This window comes from Condylostylus longicornis, unplaced genomic scaffold (genome assembly GCF_029603195.1).
Source record: "Condylostylus longicornis isolate FDR11 unplaced genomic scaffold, ASM2960319v2 ptg000055l, whole genome shotgun sequence".
NCBI classification, from domain to species: domain Eukaryota; kingdom Metazoa; phylum Arthropoda; class Insecta; order Diptera; family Dolichopodidae; genus Condylostylus; species Condylostylus longicornis.
In genome coordinates this window covers 11,830,320-11,857,003 of record NW_026578024.1, presented here as the reverse complement: position 1 = coordinate 11,857,003, position 26,684 = coordinate 11,830,320, and the positions used below count along the sequence as shown (strand labels likewise).

Below are 26,684 nucleotides of genomic sequence, written 5' to 3'. Positions count from 1 at the left end.
TAAAAACAAATTATAAGCATACTATACATTTTTATTACTTTTGCTACATTTAAAAAAAAACAAACATAATTTTATAATTTTTCTCATATTTTTCTTCTTCTTTCATTTTTATAGATAATTTAGATGGTGTTACTGAACTTAGAGAAGAACAACATGAAATACATATTGAAAGAACATCAGCTGGTTTAGGTTTAAGTATAGCTGGTGGTAAAGGTTCAACACCATTTAAAGGTGATGATGAAGGTATATTTATATCACGTGTTACTGATGGTGGTCCAGCTGATTTAGCTGGTTTAAAAGTTGGTGATAAAGTATTAAAAGTAAATGGTATACCAGTTATTGATGTTGATCATTATGAAGCTGTTGAAGTATTAAAACAATGTGGAGCTGTATTAGTTTTATTAGTTAGTCGTGAAGTAACAAAATTAATTGGACATCCAGTATTTAGTGAAGATGGTTCTGTATCGCAGGTTAGTTTCAATTTAATTTAATCTATATTATAATAAAATTATAGATATCTCAATATTATAGTAGTATCATTATTGAATTCCTTGATTTGGTTTTTATATGAAAATGCTGAATTTCAGCTTATTACTTTTTTTTTTGATTAATTTACAAATAGTATTAGCACAATATTGAATTGAAGCTTCATTCTGTTCTTGTTAATAATTTGTTGTTAAAATACATTTCTATTGCAATTAAAATAGTAAAAATTTGAGGTCTTAGAGGAAATTTTCATAGCATGGCTAAATTTATAGGGTTAATTAAACAAAATTAATATGAGCCCCGTGAGGTATGCAATTTTTTCCAATTTAATTATTTGCTCGTTATGCATGACTTATTTTTAAATATTTTTATATTTTCATATTATTAGCACTTTTCCAAAAAATTTTTTGAAAAAAGTGCTTATTAGTTTCACTCTGTCCGTCCGTCCGTCCGTCCGTCCGTCCGTCCGTCCGTCCGTCCGTCCGTCCGTCCGTCCGTCCGTCTGTCCGTGTGTCTGTTTACAAAACTTCTACAACTTTGAAGATAGAAAGCTGAAATTTAATACGTACATAGATCTTCACTAGAAACTTATTTCCGTAGAACAAAATTTTTACCTATCTCCCCCCCTCTAGAAGTTATACCCCCCCAAAACCCTAAAAATGGCCTTTTTTAAATATTTGTTGCAATGAAACCATAAGCATTTTTGAAATTTTGCAAACGCAGAAAGGCAGTGGCTTGCTTCCCCTTGCGCGGTATACTATAGTTCAACTTAAGAAAAACAAAATGGCCGCTCAAATTTACCGTTATTTAAAGTCTTTTTTTTCCAAATTTTTGATGTCGTTTTTCTTCTAGACCCCAGCCTGTAGAAGCTTGAAATTTTAGGAGCTTATTATCTAAATATTAATATCTAAATATTAATAAATAGTTCATTTTGTTAGAAGAAAATTTTTTTCCATCTCCACCCCCTCTCAAGTTATCACCTCTTGAAATTCGTAAAATTTGAATTTTTGACACCTTATATTTCCGAAACCGCAAGCTTTTCCAAATTTTTATGAACGCAAGAAGCTAACGGTAAATTCCATGAAATTAAAAAATATAATTATTTTTCTTAACTCACACAATTAACCCTTAAAATCGAGCATTATGTTAACCCCTTTTTATATTAATTTTTGCTTTATTTCAAAGACTGCATATATGCGTCATCCTAAATATATGCAATCCTAGAAATAGTTTTGTATATGAATGAAAACAATTTTAATAGTGTGATAGCTATACATAGACTGTATTTAAAAGCAGAATTTTCACTTGTTGAAGGGAAAAGTGCTACAATACAAACCATTGGTTTGACCCAACTTTATTTTTAAATTATTAGCAAAAAAAATGTGACCTTAATTAGTAACTTTTGCAAATCAAAACATTAATTTTTATAGATTCAAGCGATAAAATTCAAGGTGAATTTGCGAATAATTACTTAACATACGAGTATGGTTGTATGATAATTGTTAAGAGGATGTTATATTGAATGCACTGCTATACACTACTGTGTACACTAAACATTAATAAATATCTTGAATTATAATTTTGTAAATTTTTAAAATATTTGAAAATTTCATATTATTTTGCAAAATAAGTTATTGCTAGAAATCAGTTGATTTTTTATTTATTTTTTAATTTGTTTTTAGACAAATATGAAAATTCGGTGACACTTTACATAAAATAACAAAGGTAAATAGTAAAATTTTCAAATTTAAAGGCACATTAGATATAGATCTAAATGCAAACCTACAAACTAAAAGTGTCACTTTCAAATTAAAAGATCATTAGAATGCAATAGAAGTCAATTGTTAAGTACTAACACATCATTCAATTAAAATCTCATCGAATATTCTAGTAAAATTTCTTATCTGTTTCCATTTTTCTTCTTTTCAATATTATAATTGCATTGTGAATTAGATTGGGTAAAGCCTTACATATAGCACAATATCAAAAATTTCTACTTAAAACTTTATTTGTTAAGAGTTAAAGGGATGCAATTTTAATATATGCATTTCTATTGGTAAATGTTGATTGTCATTTTAGTGATTTATCAAATGAACTTTAGTACAAAGTGTTTAGTCACATAAATTTTTATTCAAGATTTTAGGAAATCGAGCAGTTGCAGTAGTAACAAAAATGAGAAATAAATTAAAATTTTAAATAATTTCGAAAGTATTTTTAGGAAAATGTCTTAAACCTTTTTCAATTGGATTTATTAAATTTTACAAAATTAAATCGTAATTTCCGAAAATAGTTTGTACCGTTCGTAATATTGGTAATGTTTTTTTTTGCCTTGACCGAGGTCGTTAGGCTCTTCTCACTTTGACCCATAGGTTCTTTTGTGATTCCCATGCCAATGTACATAAACCCTACACCTAGGTCCTGACAAACCGCAGTGTATCAGCTACATCAAATTGCGAGGTCCTCCGCAGGGTCACAAAGTCCTTCCCGGAAGAATTTCAGTCGTAGGCATTACGACTAAATCGCCTGAAAATGTTACGCTGCGATGTAATCGAAATAAAACCTAAAATATAATTGCCATTTTCTTTGATTTATTAGCATTTCTTTCTCGTTTTTTTTTCAATTAAATGCTCTCTCATATGGGTGTTTATTTTGAGTCATTTATTTTCTTATCTTTCTACATGCTTCACTTTACAAATTATTTCCTGTTTACTTTTTTTTATATACTGTTGTCAAATATTTTATATATTAAATTCAAAATAATGTACATATCTACATATATAAACATTATATAAGTTATAAATATAGAGTCTTATATTAAGGTTAAATTTTTTTTAATATATTTTTTAAATTGCTCTTTTCATTCAACATTTTTCTTTTGTTTATATTGTAGATATCCGTTGAAACCCGTCCATTAAATTTAATATCATCTGCAACAGTACCAGCACCAATAGCTACTACAGTAATATCATCAAATGTTGGTATACCAACGGTACCAATTGATAATATAGTACAACAACAACAACATTTACAAACACAACATAATATTATACAACCATCAGGAGCAAATAATATTCCTGGTGTAACTGGTATAATACCAACATCATATAATCAACTACAGATAACATCAGCGCAACAACAGCAACAACAACAACATCCTGATATTCATGGAAAAATAATACCGCCACCAATTGAAATACCTCAAAATGCAATTATATATACGACATCACAACAAAATTATCCTTTACAGCAGCAACAGCAAGTTGATGGTGGTGGTAGAATTCTTCAACCGCAACAAATTATATCACATCATATAGATACTATGGCAACAACACAGGGAACAAATGGAATTGTTGAAAATGGCAAGGTAATAAAAATTAAATAAATGAAAATTGCACAAAAAAAAAAAAAAGAAAAGTAAATTTAGGATTTTTTTTTTCGTTACTTTCTTCTTATTGTCTTATTATTGTAACCATTACTTCATTGTGATCCTTGAACCAAAACTCAAAAAAAAAGCAACTCTTAAAATTATTGCATGGCATATTTTTTGATTGAAAAAGTTTTTTTTCTCTTTTTCAATTTTTTTTCCTGTTTTTTGAATTATAAAACCATTGTTAGTTCTCTTCTATTTTTTCTTTTTCATTTTAGAAACGGAAATGCTCTTTTTATGGCATATGAAATGAGTTCAAGTTCTTGAAACACATATTATACGATTTTGTTTTCCCCAAAATTTTTCCACAAGAAAGTAAAATGAATGAGTTTCCCTTTAAATGTTTTCTTTTTTATTAATTTTTATACTTAAATGGTAAAACTTGAATTCTTGTTCCATGCAGACAGCGATAATACTTTTCAGTGAAATTCATTAAATATTAAAGAGAAATTTTTCATTTAAAAGTACTCCCAATTTACTATTTTACCCAGAATGCGTTTTTTTTTACTGTATGAATTTTGTTAAAAAAAAAAATGGGAAAATTTTTTAAAGAAAAATGTGGAAAAATTCAAAAAAAAAAAATTGTTTTCTCGTTTCAAGAATGCCAAAATGTGATTTAAGAGAATTAAAATAATGCACATTGCAGCACAATGTGTGTGCTTGTAATCTAATATATTTATATATAAGTGCATGATATGTGAAGTTTTAAACTCGTAAATTTCATTTTGTTTGGGAGTGAATTGAAAAATAAAATAAAAAATGATTATTTGATATACGTTTATTGTATAAAATCGGATATCATTTTAATTTAACATCTTTAATTCTGAATTTTTTCCCTTCTTCCTCCTAAAGATTTACTGTAATATATAGAATAAATTTTGTTGTATAATATTGTAAAATTGAAATGCACTTAAAAATTTATTACAATTTCAAATTGAAGTAATTAAATAAAATTATTTATTAAACATTAGTTCGATTTGTTCCTTTTTTTAGAAATTTTGTAAAAAGTATTTTGGGTAAAATGCTGGAATTTTTTATATACATATATTTTTTATATTTTAATATTTATATAGGTTTTCCGCACATGCATTTAATTCTAGTGATTATGAAACACAGTAATATAGTATTTGAAACTCACTTTAATCGCACTTAAATATTTTAATTTGATATTTTACTTTGAACTAGTTAGAATTAATAAAAAGCACCAATTTTGTTTTTTGCAATTGAATACACATTATACTTGCATTAATTGCCCTATAAGATTATTGCCCTATTAGTAAGTATTTTAAATTAATTGCAAAATTAAGCGTTCGGTGTTGTACAGATCGTCAAATTTTTGATAGATTTTGATTCAGATTTGCAATATTTTTATTCCCTCTTTGAAATTCAATATTTCAGAATTTTTTTTTTTATTAAATTTTAATTATGGTCTGAAAGTAATTTTATTCACATTAGTAAGCATTTAATTTGCTTTTTAAGTGTGTTTAAAATATATATTTTAAAGGCAGCATCTAGTTTTTTTGTTGCCCTATTTTTATTAACTTAAGGGACCCTTTTTATGAATGAAAAAAAAAGTGTTCACGTTAGTTGTTTAATTTACAATGAAACATTTGTAAAAATTTTATATTACAAAATGATTATTACGTTAATTGAAAGCGGATATATGTACGTCCATTTTTGCTTAGTAGAACACATATTCAGAAATTGGTCGGAATTTACAAATGTTCTCTAAGAATTAATGGGAAAAATTAATATCTATTATTGTTTAAATATGTTTTAGAACTTGAATTACATACGCTATTGCTAAATACTAGCCCGGAACGCTCATGTAAAACGAACGCTTTTTCATAGAATCAATTTCATTTAAAAATATAGCAGTCCCTTAATAAAAATTATAATAGTAAAAGTATAAATAAATTATTTATATAAAAAATACTCCATAAAATCATTCAACTGAAGCTTCCTTTGATATTAATTTAGTAGTAAAATAAATATTTTTTTTCTTCACTTTGCAATAATCACTTGGCTACTAAATACCACCTATATTAAATTCTAATTTTAAAATTTCAAAAATTTATCACGAATAACTATATTATTCAAAAATATATACTTTGCCCTCTGACCTGTGTTCTGATCAAACAAGCTCCATTAAGAAATTTAATCATTATTTTAAAATTTAGTAGTACATATTAAATAATTCGAGAGTTTTCTTTTAATTGAGTATTATTAATACCACTATTAAGTAAATCGCTTTTCTTGAAATATTATTTAAATTTCCCGAAAAGGCTAGTCTCTTAAATAATCCAGTGCTTTACGTAATTATTCAATTAATATTTTACCAAAAATTTTTTAAATATAAAAATTACAAATGCTTTTTAAATTTTTAAATTTCCAATATTAAACAAAAAATTTTTTTATTTTTAAGAGTTCATTAGCATTAAAAATTTTGAACCCATAATGAAATACAATTCAATTTTTCTAATGAGAACTGAAAATGTTATACTCGTAGTATCTTAATAACCTAATTAAACTCTCTAAATTACTTTACATCATCTCAGTTCATTTATTAAATTACTATTTTTTTTTTGCTTTTCTTTGAACTCGATAACGGTTTTCTTAAATTACCTCTTAAATTCTCCCTCTCTCTCTCTACATATATATTTGTTTTATACTTTATAAACAAACATTGTTATATTTATAAATAAAATTTTGATGCTACATAATCTAGATAAAAACAAAATCCTTTCTAAGAAAATATTTATTTTCTTAATTAAGAATCAGATGTTTATCTTCTATATTATTATTATATATTTGAGTAACTTGTATATGTATATGTATATGCATACAATATGAGTAATGAAATGCATCTCTTTAGATATATTATGGTTAAATTGTGTATATATTTGCTTTCATTATATTTTAGATAAAATATAATTATTAATTTTTGAAATTTACACCAAAATATTTAGTTATTATTAAAATAAATTTATATTATGTTTAATGTATATATATATATATAATGTAAGTGTATAAATATTATGTATATAATTATTTAATTTCAATTACAGCAAGAATTAATGCACAAAATAACTTTACATGCAACACTGATACGAGATCAAATTGGTCAAGGATTAGGTTTTAGTATTGTTGGCGGTAAAGGTTCACCACCATTTAAAGATGGTTGTGAAGGTATATTTATATCACGTATTACTGAAGGTGGTCTTGCACATCGTGATGGTAAAATAATGGTTGGCGATCGTGTTTTAGCTGTAAGTAAATTAACAATGTATTTAATGTGTTTTATTTTTTAATTTTGTTTTGTACATGTACATTTATCACATACATGCATACATAAAAAAGGGTATAAAGAATTTTGTTAGAGTAAAAAAGAATAATTAAAATAAATGTATTTAATGTAAATATAATATGTCTTAAGTGAACTTTCTAATTAATAAAAAAAAAATCACTCTGTTTTGATTTATTAAGTTTCTTATTTTTCTTTTTTTAAAGTAAATGTATAATAAAAATATTGAAATTATTTTGTTTTGTAGATAAATGGAGTCGATATGACGTCAGCACATCACGATACTGCAGTTCAAGCATTAACTGATCATCAACGTTTTGTACGTTTAGTATTGCAACGTGAAATAAAAGGAGCATTAGAAATACCACAAAGTCCACGAAGTCCGTCAATATTAAAATCATTAAGTCCGTCAGGTTATATGGCAAATAGACCAGGTATACGAAGTCAATTTTAATGTTTCAATTAATTGAAGTCTTTTTAATATTGAAAATATTCTTAAATACATTTTTCCAACATCCTTTTAAAGCTTTTAAAAAAAATATTCCAAAACATTTACTAATGAGAATAAAAGTACATTTTATTCTTAAGTTTCCCCGACATTTCTTCGAAGTTAAATTGAAATCAACATTGAAATTTTAAGAATTGAAAATATTTCATTCTGGCAATGCTAGATTCTGGCATTTGCTCATATTGCCATTTGCCTGTATTATGTCATTTGTGATTTTTATATTTTGGCATTAAAATGACAAGTTTGTAAGTTATAATGTCATGTTACAATACATAATATTAAAAAAAGAAATTTTAATTACTCGAACCTATGAATTTTCTATATTTTTGAAAACATATTAGATTTAAATTTCATTTTGAATTTTTTTGGAGAAGTTAAGGAATGTTTCGAAGAAAATTTAGAAATGTATGGTGAATTCACTTAGAGAATTGTATGAGTAACAAGGAAAAATTTCAAACGTATTAGATGTTTGCTCTTTATATATATGGAAACTTAATCTTCACTTGCAATATAAAAGTTAACAATTTATTTTAATTCTAAATTATTTCTTTTTAGGTTTTAAACGGTCTATTGGCGATTTACTTGATGAAACAAATCGTTATATAACATCACCACCAGCAACTACCGGTATAACTGGTACAACTAATTCACAAAATATCGAAACAATAAATCGTTTAAGTTATCCAAATACAACAACTACTACAACACTAACTGCAAATGAATATAAAACCAATGGATTTGAACAATTGCAACAACAGCCTTTAATAATGCAACAACAGCAAATACTAACAAATACACAGCAACAGCCGCATCAGCAGCCATATAATACTATTTTAGCAAATAATAATAACATTCCATTGCAATTGCAACAACAATTGCAACAGCAACAACAATTACAACAACAGCAACAATTGCAACAGCAACAACAGTTACAACAACAGCAACCACTGCAACAACAACAACAATTACAAAATATTATTGATAATAATAATTATGTTGCACCACCAATAGCATCCGATCTAAATCAAGCATTGATTTTAAATAATCAACAACAATTACAACAGCAATTGTTGCAACAACAGCAACAACAATATCAACAACCTGTACCAGCACCAAGACGGGTATCACCGTCATCAAGCATTCCAAACGATACAACACAATTACCGCCACCAGCTCGATTACAACAATCAAATCAAAATGGAACATCATCATCAGCATCAGCAGATGGCATAAACGAAAACGAAACACAGGTATGAAGCAAATCTGATGAATACATCAAAATAAATGTTTCTTTTTGAATAATGATGATGATGAAAAAAAAAACATTGTGATAGGGAAGAGATTCAGTTTTATATTAATTTTTTTTTTTGTGTTCTTAAATTCCCTTTATTTTTTTTCCTTTTTTAAAAAAATAAATATTATAATTATTGTTATCTACTATCGAGTTTTTGTTTTGTTATGGCTGAATTAAAATTTTTTCACAAAATTTTATTTATTCGCCCTCTAAAATATTTGTATTTTTTCTATTTTTAAAAAAAATTTTGAGGTTAAAAATTTTTTTTTGTGTGCATAATTATTTGTTTTTAACTTTTCAAAGAATTTTTTTTTTATATAAATTTTAAAGTTGAAAGAATCATAAATTATACAATTGTCATTGAATTTATTCACGTAATTTGGAAAATGTGTAATTATGTGATTTTGTTTGTCGAATAATTTAATTATTAATTGTAGCATAAATAGTATTTGCTTGTAGTATATATACTTTTGTATATATACTACAAGCAAATATATATTTGTATTTGCTTTGTAGTATATATATACAAAAGTAGTATATATACTTTTGAAAATAATAAATTTAATTTGTAATGAAAACAAGAATGTTTAATAATATTGAAAAATAATAAGCATCCAAATTTAATTTCAATGTAAAATTGCATATTTCAAATAGAAGCAGGAACATTTAAAATTAAAATTCTTGTACTTTATGATTCTTTAAAACAAAAAAAATAAAAAGTTGAAGGCGAAATATAATATTTAATTAATATTTAATATTTTATTAATTGAAACTTATATTTTCTTGAGCATATTATTTGTTTAATAAAGATTTCAAAATGTTTACTTAGAGAACAGGAGGATATAGGATATTAAAAGAAATTTTTGTTTTTAAATCACATTTTAATTTCAATACAATTAAAATTTTAAAATCATAATAAAATAAGATTAAAGCACATTTTATAAGAATAATTGCTGTATGTAATTTATTTGTTTTTTAAATCAAAAATATTTATAAAAATACCCAAAAACTTATTAAAGAAAATAGCATGAGTGAAAAATCATGAGTACATAAAGTTAATTTTTAAAAATTTTTAAAAATACTTATTGAACACCACAATATTATTATAAAATAAATTAAAAAGATTTGTTTTTTTATAAATTAGATGCGATAATTGTTATAATTTTATATATGTGATGGTTATTTATTTAAATAGGTATATAAATGCATATATAAATGCTATATTATATACTCTATATATGTACTGTTTTTCTTTTCAAAATTTTTATTTCAAAATTCTTTCTAATTATTGATTTTTATTTTTTATATTTTAAAATTAAGTATGTGTCTTATTTAAATGTTTCTTTTTTCTGTTAATTAATTTTTAATTTATGTTTTTTTCTATGTATTTATTTTTTTTTTTTGTTTAATTTTCACATTTTGTATGTTATTTTGTTTTTGTCTATTTTTATTTTGTGTTAAATTTTTAAAGGGAAAATTTTAATAACATTACAAAAAATAGCGATGTCTTAAATAAAATTTTAAGTAATAACATAATTTCAATATTTAGAAATATAATAACTTAGATTATTGAGGGGGATTGTGAAAGAAATTTTACAGGGGTATTTAAAATAGAAAAATTTGTTTTTCATTAGAAAATGAAGAAAGGGATTAATAATGTTATAAATTTTTGCGAGATAGTATAACTATCAATAATATAAAAGCTGAAAAAAAGAAATAATTTCAATCTAGAAAAAATAATGTAAGGAAATCAAGTGTTTAAAGATTATCATCTAAAATTATTGAAATTTTAAACTAAAAAACAAAAATTATTCAAAATTCTTAAAGGAATTTTTGAAAATCAATATTTTTATAAAGGAATTCAATGGCATTATCGTTTTGTGTTAAAATTACGTTGGAAATATATGCAATTGAATTATCGTCCATGTATCATGTATTTTATCACATTATGTAAAAACTGACTTTTCAGTCTAATCCTATTCTATAAATTGATTCTACATTAAAAATTAATAAGATTAAAAATAAGGAATTCATAGGCAAAATTGAATATTATATTTCTTAAAAAATTTAAAATTTTTATCATTATACTTTGCATATTACAAATTTATTTGATTTTTAAATTGAAAATCTTTCCTCCAGTTATTAGGGTTATTAGTTTTAATTAACTTATTCATTAGAGTTCATTAAAATTACTATTAATCGTCAAGATTAAATTTTACAATTCAATAAATATTATTGATAGTTTGTTTATTATTTCAAATTTAATTAAAATTTTTTAGAGTAAAATCACAATAAAATTTAAAATTTAAGAAGAATTCGTAGCTTAATCTAATATTGCTATCACTTTTTCTCTGTCGTTTATGATTTATTGTATGTACTAATAGAATGAATTGAAATTAATTATTAAAAAAAAAAAATAATAAACCAATAATTAATTAATAATAATTAATACTGAATGTTATTGTAATGGAATTAATTAAAATGAATTGTTTAGGTTGTAATTTCTTTAATTTTTAATCTACGTATTTAAAATATTGGAATGTAATTTGAGTATAGTTTGAAATTCTGATTTTGTTTTAGGTTAATTGTTTTAATTAAGGAATTATAACAATTGAAGAATATTGTCCTTTTAATTTTTCAAATCTACTTTATTTATTTTATTTTTATAAGTTTGATTTTTTTATGTTCTTTTCTTTCTTTTTTTTTCTGTTTTTTTTTTTTTGATTTTTTGATCGTATCAATATTATTGTATAATTTTACTAACAGGTAAATCAACCACCACCGAGACCATTAACAAGTGATGATTTTCAAGCAATGATACCAGCTCATTTTTTGAGCGGTGGTAGTCATCCACATAATGTGCATGTTGAGAAACATATTAAAGAAGGTCATAATGGTTTAGGAGGACCTTCTGTAACTGTCACCGTTAATAAAGCAGTACCAGATTTGCCGATGTTACCACCGGCACCAACTGAATTAGGTCGTATTACAGAAACAATAACAAAATCCACTTTTACAGAAACTGTTATGACCCGTATTACTGATAATCATTTAGCGGAGCCTTTAATTTCTGAGGTGTGTGTTACGGCTAAAGCACATTAATAAAAGCTGGATTGATGACATTTATGTTAACTCCTTTTTTTTTGTTTCGTTTTGGTTTTTTTTTTGTTTTGAGATTGATTTTTCTTTCGATTTATTTTGCTTTTAATTGATTTTTCATTTTTGATTTTTTAAATTTTATTTTCCTTTTTTTTTTTGTTTTAATTTGATTTTAAAATCAATTTTGTGAAATCAGTTTATTGCTTGATATTCATCATCTCATCTCAAAAATAATAATAATAAAAAAGAAAAGGAAAAAGAATTAGAAAAAAATCTAAAAAGAGAAAATATAAAACCAAAGAAAAAAGCGAAAATAAATAGAGAAAAAATACTGAAAGGAGAAAAAAAAAAGAAGTTTTTCATAATTAATATTTTTGTTTTTTATAAGTCTGGCACATTTAATAACAAGATTCACAACACCTTTGTTTTTTTTTTGTTTGTACTGAAAAATTCAAAATGCAAAATTAATATAGTTGAAAAATATAAATTCATCATTCTTAATATTGTGGAAGATAATTTACATACACATTATGTAATATAGAAATGAAATACATATTAATTTTTAATATAAAATATTTTAGTATTTCCAGACATAAATAATATAAATAAGACTAAATGATAGTTGTCGTTTATAAGAATTTAAGGTTATTAATTCTATAACCATAAAACCAGAACTAACCCAAAGAAAAAACCAAATTTTAAATTAAAGAAAAATGATTTAGTTAACTGAGGAGAATTTAACAAAATTATTTTGATTAAAGTTTCATAAATATTGAATAATATTCATGATAAAAATAATATAAAGAATAGCATTAAATAGCCATTATCATTTGATTTTTATTTCTTTTTCAATTACTTATTAGATTTAAATTAATACCCAATTTCTATTCCCATATTTATTTAAATTCTTCTATGAGAAAGCAATCATTTATTAAAATTTGCTAAATATTTCAAAATTACATACTTTAGAAAATTAAAATTCAATTTTGTTTTGATAAGTCGAAAAATTCGAAAAATTTTCTAATGAAATAATATCGTGAAAATTAACCATAATCCCAATTATTCGCGTATTATATAAGATATTTTCGAATAGTTTAAATATTATTTATTTTTTTTTTTTAAATAATTTTGTCTGGAAATAAGAAAATTACATAAAATATTAAAAAAAAAAAACATCACATCGTTAAAAAAAATTCACATACTTTTAATTTTAGTATTAATCTTTTAATTTTGTTTTTTCTATTAAAATTTAATTTAACTTTTATATTTCAAAATTTGAGAATTTTATTTGTAAATAAAAGTTAAAAATATTAACACTAAAATTTTAATTTTATTTTTCATTTTATTTATTTTTTTTTAATTGGTTCATTTTAAAGTTAATTTTTGGAGAAAAAAAACAAATTTAATTGCTTGATATATTTTTTTTTTGAAATTTAATTTTAATTCTTTAACTATCTTGCATGTTATTTTAATTTTTGTATTTTATTTATAACTTATAAATTATCGCAAAGTAGTTTTATAATGGTAGTGTTATATTTAATAAATCATTAGTATATGGATTTTTAGTGGTTGATTACTAAAATTTAATATTTAGAATAATATTAAAGAAAAAATATTGAAAATTTTAAAAGTGTAGGATTTTATTATAAAAGTATAAAAGTTAGTTTTTAAGTATTTTAAAATTTTTATACTAATTAAGAGATCCTTACTTAAAAATATTTCTGAATTCAGTTTAGAAGATGAATTATTAATAACCATTCCAAAATTTATTAACAATTAATTTGATTAAGGTTCAAAAATTTCAAGTAATTTCGAATGATACAAATATCTTCTAGAATGTATCATTTTGTAAATTACAATTGCGAATTATTTTATTGATATTGAAGGTTTTTTAATTGAAAAACCGATCAGTTTGTATGAAAATACGATTGAACTTTTTAGAAGTTGTACATAATATGAATTGTTTCCTTTTGATTTTATAGACACTGAAGACTAAATTCATTTTGTAATAAATAATTGTATTGTATAGTGCTTTTAGTAACAACTACAGATTTATAAAATAAGCCCATTTTAGAAATCAATAGAAATTTTTCAAATAGAATTGATTAGTTTGTTACATATTTACTATTATTACTATTAGAACCTTGGCCCTATCGCATTAATCACTTTTAGATTTTTTTTAGAATTTTGAGGAGTCTCATTCATTATTATTAATATTAGAAACTAGGCCCTATTACATTATTCACTTTTAGATGTTTTCGAATTTTGAAGAACCTCATTCATTAAAATGACCTTGTTGGCGATATTATCTTTGCTATATTTCAATTTAAAACGTAAAATTCAAGTATAACACAATGTTTAAAATTTTCTTCTACAATAAAAATTATTATCATTTTTAAGAACTAGAATATTATCTGTTTATTTTATTGTTACTATTACAAAAGCAACCAAAAAATTATTCAAATGAACTAATCATTAACTATTTTTTATATTTTGTTGTTAATATTTAATAATGACCTAGATAATGATGTTAATTTCAAGTAAATAAATTTATTTATACTACTTAGTTTGAATATAATTTCGAATATATTAGAATTATACATTAGAATTTCTCTTAAACAAATAGAAATTATTATTCTCCATGTTATACTTATTTTAATACTTGATCCTAATATTTGAAATCTCAAATCCCAATGATTATATAAAGTTCAATTATCTTAAAAATCATAAATCAATATATAAAATTTTTTTTTTTTTTTATTATTTCCATAGTTTCTTTTTTAACTATTTTCAATTTTAAATAATCCGAATGCTGAAATTCTAGTAGAAAAAATATATTTATTTTTTTCGTTGTTGATTACTCTTATTATTAACTTGTGAAACAATTTTTGTTTTTTCATCCTTGTATTTAATATCACGATTAAATCTCTGATAATTTGAAATAAAAATAATGTAAAAAAAAAAATATGTAGTTCAAATCATTCTTTCTCCTTATTATTAAACTCTCGAGAAAGTAAAATTCAATTTTCAATTGTACATTTTAAAGGATAAACGATACGAATAACAAGAAGGATATCATTACTGATTTAAAATAAGAAAAAAAAAAGAATATTATGTGTGTTTGTATTAAAAAAAAAAAAGAAAAAACAGAAAAAATCTGCATTACTAATAGCAGAATTTTCCTTTTAAAACATTTTTCTTTTTGTTATTGTTTGTTTTTCCTTCTTGCTAAAGATTATTCTCAATAATATCCTGCAGCGAAAATGTACTTGCAAAAACAGTATATTTTAATATAAAAAAAAAATTTTTTTTCTATTTCTTAACTCTTATTTTTCTATTTAAAATAATTTTTTTTCTTTCGTTATTCATTTTTCATTGTTACCACACAGTTTTGGGCCCCATAAGTTTTCATTTATTATATGTTTATCATAATTCTATATACATATATAGAGAAAATGAAGAGGAATTCCCATGGTGCTGAATTGCAAATTTAATCGGGTTAAGAAAGAAAGAAAGATTTTATCCTTTTTAATATTCACTAAATATAATAATATGCAATATTTAGCGTAATAGAAATGCAAATGTTTTTTGTTCTTGTTTTTTTTTGGAAAATCGTATATTTTATATAAGAGATAGAGAAAAAGGAAAATTCAAAATAAACATTATGGTGACGATATTTTTGTTTTCATTTTCCTGTTTGGTGGTTAGATTATTCATAGAATTTAACTAATTGTCAACTTTTTGAACTATAAAGGACTTTCAATTTTTAAAACAACAATAATAAAAAAAAATTGAAATAAGAGAAAATGAAAAAGTTTTATATTTTTTTTAAAAATAAAACATTTAGATTTCGGTCAACTCTCATAATGAATTTTTATTTTTTCCTTTTTTTTTTCTGAGTTTAATAAAAGTTTAATGGAATGTTCTTAAAAAAACTAAAATGAAAAATAATTATTTAGAGTGAAAGTTGAATTACTTATTCTTTTGATTTCTGTTGTGAACTAGAACTCTAAAATGAAAATAATTTTTAGATGTTATGAGTTTTTAAAATAAAAAATTTCAATTTCGCCTTTTATAAAAATTTCCGAATATTTTTAATAATATTGTAAAATATGGCTGGATGAATTCTCCATTTCATTAGAATTATTTTATATTTTCATATTAGAATTGTTTTCCAATTAAAGAAAAAGAGCATTGTAATCAGAGATTAAAAAAGTTTAAAATTTATTTATTAAACAATTTTTGAAAACGGCGTTTCGTTTCTATTTAAAATAAATAATAAAAAATGTGTCAGCTTTGAATATTTTAATCACGAACTGAAAATGAAGTCATGGTTTATTTCAATTTGAAAAAACGGAACATCATTTTCGAAAACAATTTTCCATTATTGAATTTTATTGCTCATGGAATCAGTCTTTTTTTTTGGCAGAATTTCCATTGAGTGTATAGAAAATATTTTTCAAAATATGCATAGAATTGTTGCTTATCAACACTTTTCCTTAAAAATAACTTGAAGATTTTCGAAATATTTTAAATTCATTTACAAAATAACTAATTTTTTTTAGTAATTTGTCAAACTATTAGGGTAATTTTAATCTTTGAATACTACGTTACGATACGAGATTAAAATTTCAATATTAAGTGGACATTGGATCTCTTGTTTTTAAAAATAACAAAGTGCAGATTATTGATGATAATAAATCTCCATCTTTTTCAAATAATATTCAAAATAATAAAAGAAAAATAGAAAATTATAAAACATTTTACAGAATTTTGTATATAAAAATGCAAAGTTACATAACAAAATAAAAGAATTGAATCAGATTAAAATTTAAATGGAAAGAGGATAAATAAGAAGGACAAAACAAAAATTATGTTAAGAAAAAAAGTACAAGGAGAAAAGACAAGGAAATTCAAAAAAAAAAAAACAGAGAAAAGATTTCAAAAAGTTTTTTTTTCCTTATCTCTTAAAATTTGTAAATAGGAAAAGTTTTCTTTTTTTTTTTGCAAATTGAATATGTGCAAGAAAAGCAATACGATTGTTGTTTAAAAAATTATTGATAGATTTTATATCGGATAAAATGTCTGCCCATTCTCCTCGCCTATCTTCACAAAATAAATTCGAAAATAAGAAAAATTGAACTAAATGTGAGATAAAAGAGTTAAGTGAAAAATAAGATTTTGAAATTTTTCACTATGCTGGCAACAAAAAAAGATAGATTTATTCAAATTTAAATGTCCCTGAATTAGTTTTGTAATACATACGAGTATTTTACTTTGACATAAAAATGAAATTAACTATTTATCTTGCATTATTTGAATTACTATACTTTTAAAGTTTAATATCGAATTTAAATATAAGAATTTTTTAGAAATGTAGAGAATAATACAATATAGATTATCTTCTGATTGAAATTCAATGTAAATAATTAGATTTGATCTTGTACAAATAATTGTTTAACAAATGTTTTGAAACTCTTAGTTTTTAAATGATCTTACTAAAAAATATTTTCTTTTTTAGGATTTGAAGTTGTCATCTAATACTCGTATATTTAATAGTCTAAGAAATAAGAAGTTCATGAAGGCATATTTAAGAAAAATATTCGTATATTAGAATTGTTGTAATTCATAATATTTTTATAATTTTAAAAAGAAATTGTAAATATTTTTCAAAAATTTTTTAGAGTAATTTTTAAAAATTGTTAGCAAAATGTTAATTATCCAATTAGTAAGGCTTAATAGCTTAAAAAATTTGTTTAAAAACAATATGATTTGATTTGTTCAGAGTAGAATGAATATATTTGAATAACTTTATAATTCAGTGATTATATTTGTCTTAATAGTATAGTAGAACAGTTTTGTTGTTAGATCTTCATCTCTAATATTCGAAAATTTTCTAGTTTAATATTATAATTTTGCATTTAAATGCAATTTTATTAATAGTTAGTAATAGTTTTAATATTTTGTGTATAATTCAAAATTTAAAATTTGGAAATTTTATAATTAGTTTTAGTTTCTGCAATATTTTCTTTTGCTTTAGTATTCCTCAAATGTGTACATGAATAAAACTAATAATATTTTTTTATGAAATTCAATTGTAATGATTTTTATGAAGCGATTGGTTATCGTTTTAAATTTATTTTATATTATGTTATGTTATGTATGGGGCGAATCTAATAAGCAGCTCGACCATACAGGTTTTTTGTGCATGCCCGCGCCAAATCATTAGAACTCAAGATTCAGGCTAAATTCATTCTAACTAAAAAATTTCTTCTAACTAAGGACTCTAAAATTTTGTAATAAATTACTAAATAACAAATATTAATGCTTGTTAGTTAGTAACTATTGAGTATGAGTAATTTTAAATAATGGATAATTATTATAATTCATTACTGTTATACTGAATTTAATTAACATTACATTTTTGATAAATTCAATTAGGTATTTGCGGTAACGTCATTCAAAAATACAATACTATTGCAAATTTTAGTATTCGAAATATTCAGGTCTAATTTGTTTTTCAATTAAAGCTCACATAATCTACATAAAATATGTAATCAGTAACTAATTAAGAAATTAATAAAGTTTTCAATAATAAAAGAAATTTATGTAAATATTTAATTTTCAAGAAATTTTTTATATCAGGATTTTTAATTTTGAATATTCTATCACAATTTTCAATATTGTATAATACATTTATGTGTTATGGGCACACTGTTAATTTCATAAACAAATTAGAGAATCAAAATTAAAATTTTATAAAAAATTTCTTTTTATTATAGAAAATTTGATAATAATTATCTTCAAATATTTTATTAATAAATATAATATAAAATAAATGAATAGTAAATTGATAAAATATAGAAAATCCGAATTGAAATCTGATTCTATAATCAAGTTAGTGAAAGCTAATTTAACAAAATCCTATTGTTCGTTTTAATTTTACTGATGTAAAATCTATGATAAAATTAAATTTATTATTCATTTTATTTCTTTAGATTTCAAAGCATTTCTTATTTTCCTCTAATTTTAGTCCCTTATAATATTAATAATTAAGAAATCATATTTTCCTATTAACTGTTCAAAAAAGGTAATTTTCAAAGACTTTTTTTTAGCTAACTAGCCTTTCTAAAAAAAATATTTACTTGTAATATGTACCTACTTTCTTATTTAATAGAATATTATTCGCTTTTATTCGTTGTGTGAGATAGGACGATTTTCTATCTAAAAAATTATTTCTGCGTACTTGTAATGAAAAGTATATTATTTTCAAATAATATTCGCGCAAATTATTAAAAAAATTTTTAAAGAAATTTATTTAAATTATCAAAAAAATTTTTTTCTATATAAAAATAAAATGTGAATAAAGGCCGTAAATTATTCGTTAATAAATTGAATTTCGTAGAAAAGAATTTTTTTTTTGTATTTGGAACAAAATTTTGATTTCAATTCTTTTGAAATCAAAAAATCAACTATTATTTTATTTGATTTTCTTTACTTTTTCATTTTTTAACTTGTTTGTGTGTATTGTGTAAAAATTTAAGAAGTTTTCAAAGCACAATTTTAAAATTGACATTTTTATTTTCTTTTAAAAAGCAAAGAAGAAAAAGAAAAAATTGTTTTTTTTTTTTATTTTCTTTCAGTTTAATTTGAATAAACTAAAAATGATGGTGATGATAAGGATATTCAAAGTTCCATTTCAATTTTTACTTATATTTTCTTTCTCTCTTTTTTTTTTGTTATTTACGGAAATTCAAAATTTATGAATTTTCCTACTAATGGCATTTTTGAAGAGTGATTTAAAATTAAATTATAAAATTCATGTTTTCATATAAAAAAAGTTTTTTTTTCAAAATTAAATTTAATAAATTGAAAGTTTTTATTTCTTTATTACTCTTATTATTATTATTTCTTGAATACTCTTAAGGTTCTAAGATTTTGATTGACTTAAGATTCTAGAATTTTGACTGCTTCTGCCTGTTTTTTTTTTGCATTGTAAAGTTTTTTTTTTCACGGAAATTGAATATTTTTTTCTTATAAATGAGAATACCTTAGCTCAAACATAATTTAATATACATATATTGTGTATGACTACATGCAAGTACTTAAACAGAATTTATAAAAAAATTTAAAAATAAAAAAGTCCTCTTTGTATAATTCTTTTTGAAAATAATAATTGTTTAAAAGTCAGGCCAATGCTTGATTTCATATTTATACACGTGTTCATACAGAAAATTATTTATTGTATTTGAGAAAAACTAAGTGACCAAGGATTTTTCCACTTTATTATCAACAATTTATTTGTGGTTAACTTAAAAAATTGTGATAAATATCGTAGGTGGCAGAGGAGATTTTCGTATTTTCGTTTCGTAGATTGTAAGTAAATTGAATATTACAATAGACTTTTTTGAGGGCGCTAAATTATGAATTGATCGCCAATTAATAACGTGTGTTATGCAGTGTATTGTTTCAGAATTGCGCTAAAATTTAGACTTACATGTTATATTGGAATTGAATTTTTGGAAAATACTTGTACTTGTTTAGAAATACAGTAATGGTGTTTCTATTTGTTAATAACAAAATACATAGTTGGATTAGTTAATAACAAAATACATAGTTCATGACAAGCTCATGACAGACGAAGATTTTATATTAATTATTGCATTCCTCTTATAAGACGTGTTCCTAGTGTTTTCCATTCTCAAATACAGAAAAATTTTATGATATATACTTTTTGGGTATTTATATTAGCAAAGAATTTTCGATTCGTCGACAAAAATATAAATTTTTATTTTATAATTAAAAAGAAAATTAATTTTTCCTCAGTCCTTTTAATGTGGACCACTCTCAGACACGTTTAAAATAAAACTATTTTTATGAAATATGTGGAAGATTTTTATATGTACTTAAATTCTAAACTATTACTAACAAGTACTATAAATTTTTGTGTTTATGTTATTCAAGTTGTGTTTTTATTTATTTAAATGGTTTATAAAGTATTCAAATATTATTTTTTATGTGTTCAATTTATTTGTTTTGTTATTTATGCTTATTATGTTAAAAATATTCAAGTTGTAATGATATATTTTTGTTTGGATATCATTTTGTTCAATTATTTAAGTAAATTTTAGTTGAAAATTTTATTTATGTACGACGGTTGTATTTTGTTAATGTTATAATATGCTTACACGTAGAGATAGGTAGCCTTCATTATTTAATATTTAGTTAAACAATAAAATTGTTTACTCTTAAAATTCTGTAATGAATTTCGTAAATAATAATTAGATTAGACGTTAATAATATGAAGTAGGTTGAGAATATAATGAATATTGCATTAGTTGTAATAGAAATTTTTGTTTTACTTGTTTAATTTTCCATTTGAATTAAATTTAACACTTACTTAGATAAACTATACTTTTGGTATAGTAGAATTGATCAATTTGAATTGGAAGGTTTCAAAATCTTTATAGATGTCATATTTTTGTAACACTCGAATTACTGTTACAATTGCCTATAATGCTGTTAAGTAAAATATTACAGAAGTTTGATATGCATGTGCAATTGAGGCACAAATTACAACCGAATGCATGAAATCAATTTTAACTCAAATTTAACTTGATTTTTTGTTTACTTTAGTAATATCGAATTTTTTACGATAAATATTATTTTTATTTCGTGATCCGATAGTCAGAATAGACGCCAATGTTATTTCGATTGCAGAATTTAATTTTTATATTGAAACTTGTCATTACTATTTTGAATATCTTAACAAAATTTTATGATTTTATATTTTTTCTCCAATATTCATAGCTTAAAATTTTGAATTGAAAATTTTTGAGTAAAATTAATTTTGTAGGTTGTACAAATACCCTTAATATAATGTATTGTAAAATATTTTTGTTACTACGATAATAGCAAAAAAATTAAAAATCATGTCTCCTTTTATCATCTCCTTTCATCCTTTTTATATATTTTATAACTCTATTTTTTTGCCTATTGACCCATGTATGATGTTGAAGGTATAAATAAAAATGTAGGAATGAAAAACAAGAAGAATCCAAGTTAGCCTTCTCAGCATGAACTGAAATTGATTTGATTTTCTTATACAGAAGCCCATTCAATTTATGTAGTTGCCTTTATGGTTATTTAAGTTTGTATGTTCAAAGAAGAAAGGGGAAAAAACTAAAGGATTAAAAAAGGACTATCGTTGGGTAGCATTTTTTTTGCCTGGTGAAAATATTTTTTTCTTTCAGTGATGGTCGATAAAGAAATTTGTGATAAAAATGTCTTGTATTCGATATCGCGTTTTTCACATATGAAAATTGTTGATAAAAAGTTCATCGGGTGTAGTTAAAAAAACGAGTCATTGTAAATTTTGGAAATAAGTTTGAAATTGTATAAGCAAACAAATTAGAATGGGCTAGAAAATATGAAACCATTTCTGCTGACAAGTCCCTTTTAATCAATAACAGTAAGAGTTCAAATATGAAATTAGTTTTGAAAGGGGTTATAAAAAATTTGAATAAATACTATTAGATTACAAGCGACTTATTACTGTTATTAGTTCTTTTATTTACTGTTATTAGTTTCTCAGCCCGAGAATTTAGTTGATTTTGAAATGAATCAGCACAACGACAATAAGTTCTAAATAAAATTTTAGAAATTAATGTACGAATTTTAAGTTACTGCAATCATTAAAATTGAATTTCGGTACTTTCCTGATTGCAAGTATTAAAAATTTATGCTACTTAATCTAAAATTTTGAATTGTTATTTTTTCATTCAATCCCAAGTTCAGCATTTAAATATAAAATTTTTAACCATTTAATTTCTGGTTACATAATAATTAAGTACTTATATAATAAAATATAAAATTATTTGAAAAATCTCAAAATATCTTAGTGTACGAAAGTCTACTAGTAATATCACTAATAATATTAATAAAAATATAAGAATAGGTAGCAGAGCCTTTATTTTTTTTTACAGTCTATAAAAATGTGTATAGGGGAAGGATAATTTTTGTGACTAATAAAATTGTTATATTGGAAAATGATTCCATTCCTTTAATGTTATTCTCTTCCTCTCTTGTTATTTTTATTATTATGTATACAATTTTTTTTTTTTGAAAAATCATCCTAAGGACATTTATCACGTTTTATGTTGTATAGCTAAAATGAGTTAGGGGTACATAAAGAAGTTTTTATGTGTAACTAGTTATATTTTTTATTTCCTATTTACTGTCATGCATACTTTGAAATCACATAAGGATTTTTGTATTTTTTTTTTTTGTTTATTTTTTATTGGATGAATTTGCAATTTTGTGCTTATTTTTTTTTTGTTTACCCTTGGTATATTAATGAAAATATTTATAAAAAAAAATTATTTTGATAAATAAAAAATGAGAGGGAAATTATTGCTCTTTTATTTGTTTTTCTCTTCTTTTTTTTTTCTTTTGAATGAGTAAAAATATTAATAATGGTTCGATACTTTCTTTAAGTGCTTTATTGTATTTTAAAAAATCTGTAATATTTGTGTATATTCGTAATTAATTCGTAATGTTGCTGTACAGTGAAGGGAATTCCTTTAAAATTCAAATCGTTGGAAATAACAGTAAAGAATGTTATTTTAACATTATTTTCTCTTACAACATAATTAAGTAGGAGCAAGTTTTGTTAATTAAAGCATAGTAAAAGTAATTTGATGTCATGATGATTTTTAATGAAAAATTTTGTTTTTCAAAACTTGAAATAATAGGAAATAAGGGGGAGATAAAAATGATTACTGCTTTTGGCAAAATAAAATTGTATTTAGTGATCAGTACGTAATTAATTGAATTTACTTAAAAATTTCAAGTAAATTTCATGAGCTAAAAGTAAAAATATAAAATTAATATAAAGAAATGGAAGAGTGCCAGAATAAGATAAGATGTTGTTGAAGAATTCATATGCACAAATCGGCACAATAACAATTTTGGCTATAAATACTAAAATTTATAATATTTAAAATTTATTTCCAATGTACAGTGCTGTTTAGTAGAAAATATACTGAATTAAGGATCAAATCCAAAACGTTATTATTGTATATTAATCAAAATATTTGCATCCCACAATTTTTAAGTGTGCTTAAATATGTAAAATTTCGGAAGTTCTTAATTAAGTCTTGTTCAAATAAATGATTAATTATTTTCATTGTTCAATTTCAATTTGTTTCACTAGAGTCGAAGTTTTACTCAGTAATTGAGTAAGAAAAATTCTTATTAAATTGTTGTTTAATTGAGAAATTTTTATTAAAGTATAAAAATATCAATAGTTTGAAAAATACCCACCATAATGGTCGAAAAAAATTACACATGATATAAAAATCGGTGTTCATGCTGTAGAAGATGGTATGGTCAAGAAGATCAATAATATTGTTTAATAATTTTTTCTACACAAACTTGTAATCAGGGGTAGAAGTCTTTTTGTAGGTGCAATATTCCGAGTATTCAATAAAAATTTGTTATGCTAACAATTTTAAACGGACAAAACGAACCTTCAATCTTAGAACGTCTTGTATGCCGCAATTTTCAGCTTGCTCTCCGCCGTATTCTCATCTTTAAGTCTTTCGATTTCATTTAAAATTATCACTAAACTATTCCTAGAATCACAGATTTCCGTTCCGTAAAAGGATATTGAAAAATCTACTTATGTAACTTGCCTTTTATTATATTTTTTTTGATAATTTTTGTTTTAGTGTTAATTTAGATCGCATAAACTGTGACCTTTAGATTGTAAATTTTGTAAAAAGTTTTGTACATAAAAAAAAAAAAGAATCATAATACCCTTAAGCTTTTAAGTTTTTAATTTTTGTTGTTTTTATTATTTTTTATTGTAACTAGTTTTTGTTTTTCTTTTTTTTTTTGATGCACTAATTAAAGCTTTTTGTGAAAATTTAGAAAGCAATTTTTTTTTTAATTTTGTTTTTTTTTGGTTTTACTTTCCATTTTGTTTATATACTTTTTATTTTTAGTTTTAGTTTTATTTAATGTTGCGCAACATGTCATTCTCTTTCTTATTATTTTCTTTCTCTTACTTATTTTATACATACATCTCTTTCCCTCCATCACAAACGTGGTTTTTTTTTTGTAAACGATTTTTCAAGTGTTTTTTTTTGTTTTGTTTTATTTTTTTTTTTGGTTTTTTGGGTATACTTTTGTAAATTTATTTTTCAATTCAAAAAAAAAATAAAAATGTTTTAAAATTTAAAATATTTTTAAAAAATTTAAGAAAACACAAAAAAAAAATCTTGTTTTTTTCATTTTTCTTTTCCATATTCTTGTGGAAATTGTTATCTTTTTATAGGAAGTCATTCTGCCGAAAAATAAAGGATCATTAGGTTTTAGTATAATTGGAGGTACTGATCATTCATGTGTTCCATTTGGTGCTAGACAACCGGGGATTTTTATATCACATGTAAGTTTATAAATTTATAATAAATATTATTTAATGTAAGTGTGTGTGTATGTTATATTGAATTTTGTTAAAATGATGGAATTAAAAAAATAATAATGCATAAATTGGATGTGAACCTACACATTTGTACATATTATAATTTTGGAATTTTATTGGGATTTTATGTAAATTGTAGCGAGTAAGATAATACGAGCACGAGTATGCTATTGTCTAGACTAGACGAAATTGGAAAAAATTTTTGATGTGAAACGAAAAGGAATTGATTGTTTTTCTATTTGAATTATGGGTTCTTCTTAAATTTCTGTTATACTACTACGTTTATATATGTGTACATATTCAAATTTTAAAATCATATTGACTTCTATCAAGGTTGAATTGTAAGAATTTAAAATTATATAATCTAAAAAAAATGGAGCTTTTATGTACAAGTCAACTGTAAAATTTTAATTGTTTTTAGGCAATTACTTATATTTTTAGACCCACAACTCAAATTTTTTTTAATTTTTAAATATTCAGGAGCAATATTCCCTTTTTCATTATAATAAATCCTTAATTCCTTATTTTTGAAATTTCATATTGGCAACCAACCTTGCACCGTTTTATATTTCGGGCGGCCATTGCAATTTTTTAACTAAAACGATTATCGATATGATAATCGTTTTTGTTAGAATCGTTTTTGTTCAAATATTAGTGTAACAGTTTACTGGTTCCGTCTGCGATTCTAAACCAAAATGAAAAGCTCTGATATTTAAGCCACTAATAGAATTATTGGTTTCATTGCTTCTGACCTGTGTGTTCATTTCTTCGACTGTTTCTAAAATTTTCTTTTTCAATAGCATTGAAGAAAACTGTAATAAAGCGTAAGCGGCGATTACTTCTTAATGAAGACTTTATATTTCTTAAACAAAATGTTGGGCGCATTTCATCCCCCCTTCATTTTATAAGTTTAAAAAAATTGTAAAGTGCAACCTTTTGACAATTTACTATACGTTCAAAACAAAATCAATGTAGTTATTATGTTGCTTACTACATAAATTCAAAATAAAAAAATTGAATATCGTAAAAATTTCCATTGTAAATTGTATCTGTTATGTTTCGTATTTGGTAATCGTATCT

At 23.1% G+C, this 26,684-nt stretch overlaps 1 protein-coding gene across 14 annotated transcripts in view; it reads left to right on the top strand.

The window, feature by feature from the left end:
* The window catches only part of LOC129612078 (protein lap4-like), a 324,013-nt gene that overhangs the window by 208,622 nt on the left and 88,707 nt on the right, over nt 1-26,684 (top strand). For 13 of the 14 annotated variants that reach the window (XM_055525569.1, XM_055525556.1, XM_055525558.1 and 10 more), the window contains 7 exons: nt 115-470; nt 3,377-3,850; nt 6,982-7,182; nt 7,465-7,651; nt 8,281-8,975; nt 11,786-12,094; nt 25,458-25,568. In XM_055525569.1, coding sequence (XP_055381544.1) covers nt 115-470; nt 3,377-3,850; nt 6,982-7,182; nt 7,465-7,651; nt 8,281-8,975; nt 11,786-12,094; nt 25,458-25,568 — 2,333 coding nt within the window. The remainder of the gene's footprint in view (nt 1-114; nt 471-3,376; nt 3,851-6,981; nt 7,183-7,464; nt 7,652-8,280; nt 8,976-11,785; nt 12,095-25,457; nt 25,569-26,684) is intronic. The other variant, XM_055525560.1, reaches the window with a different exon arrangement.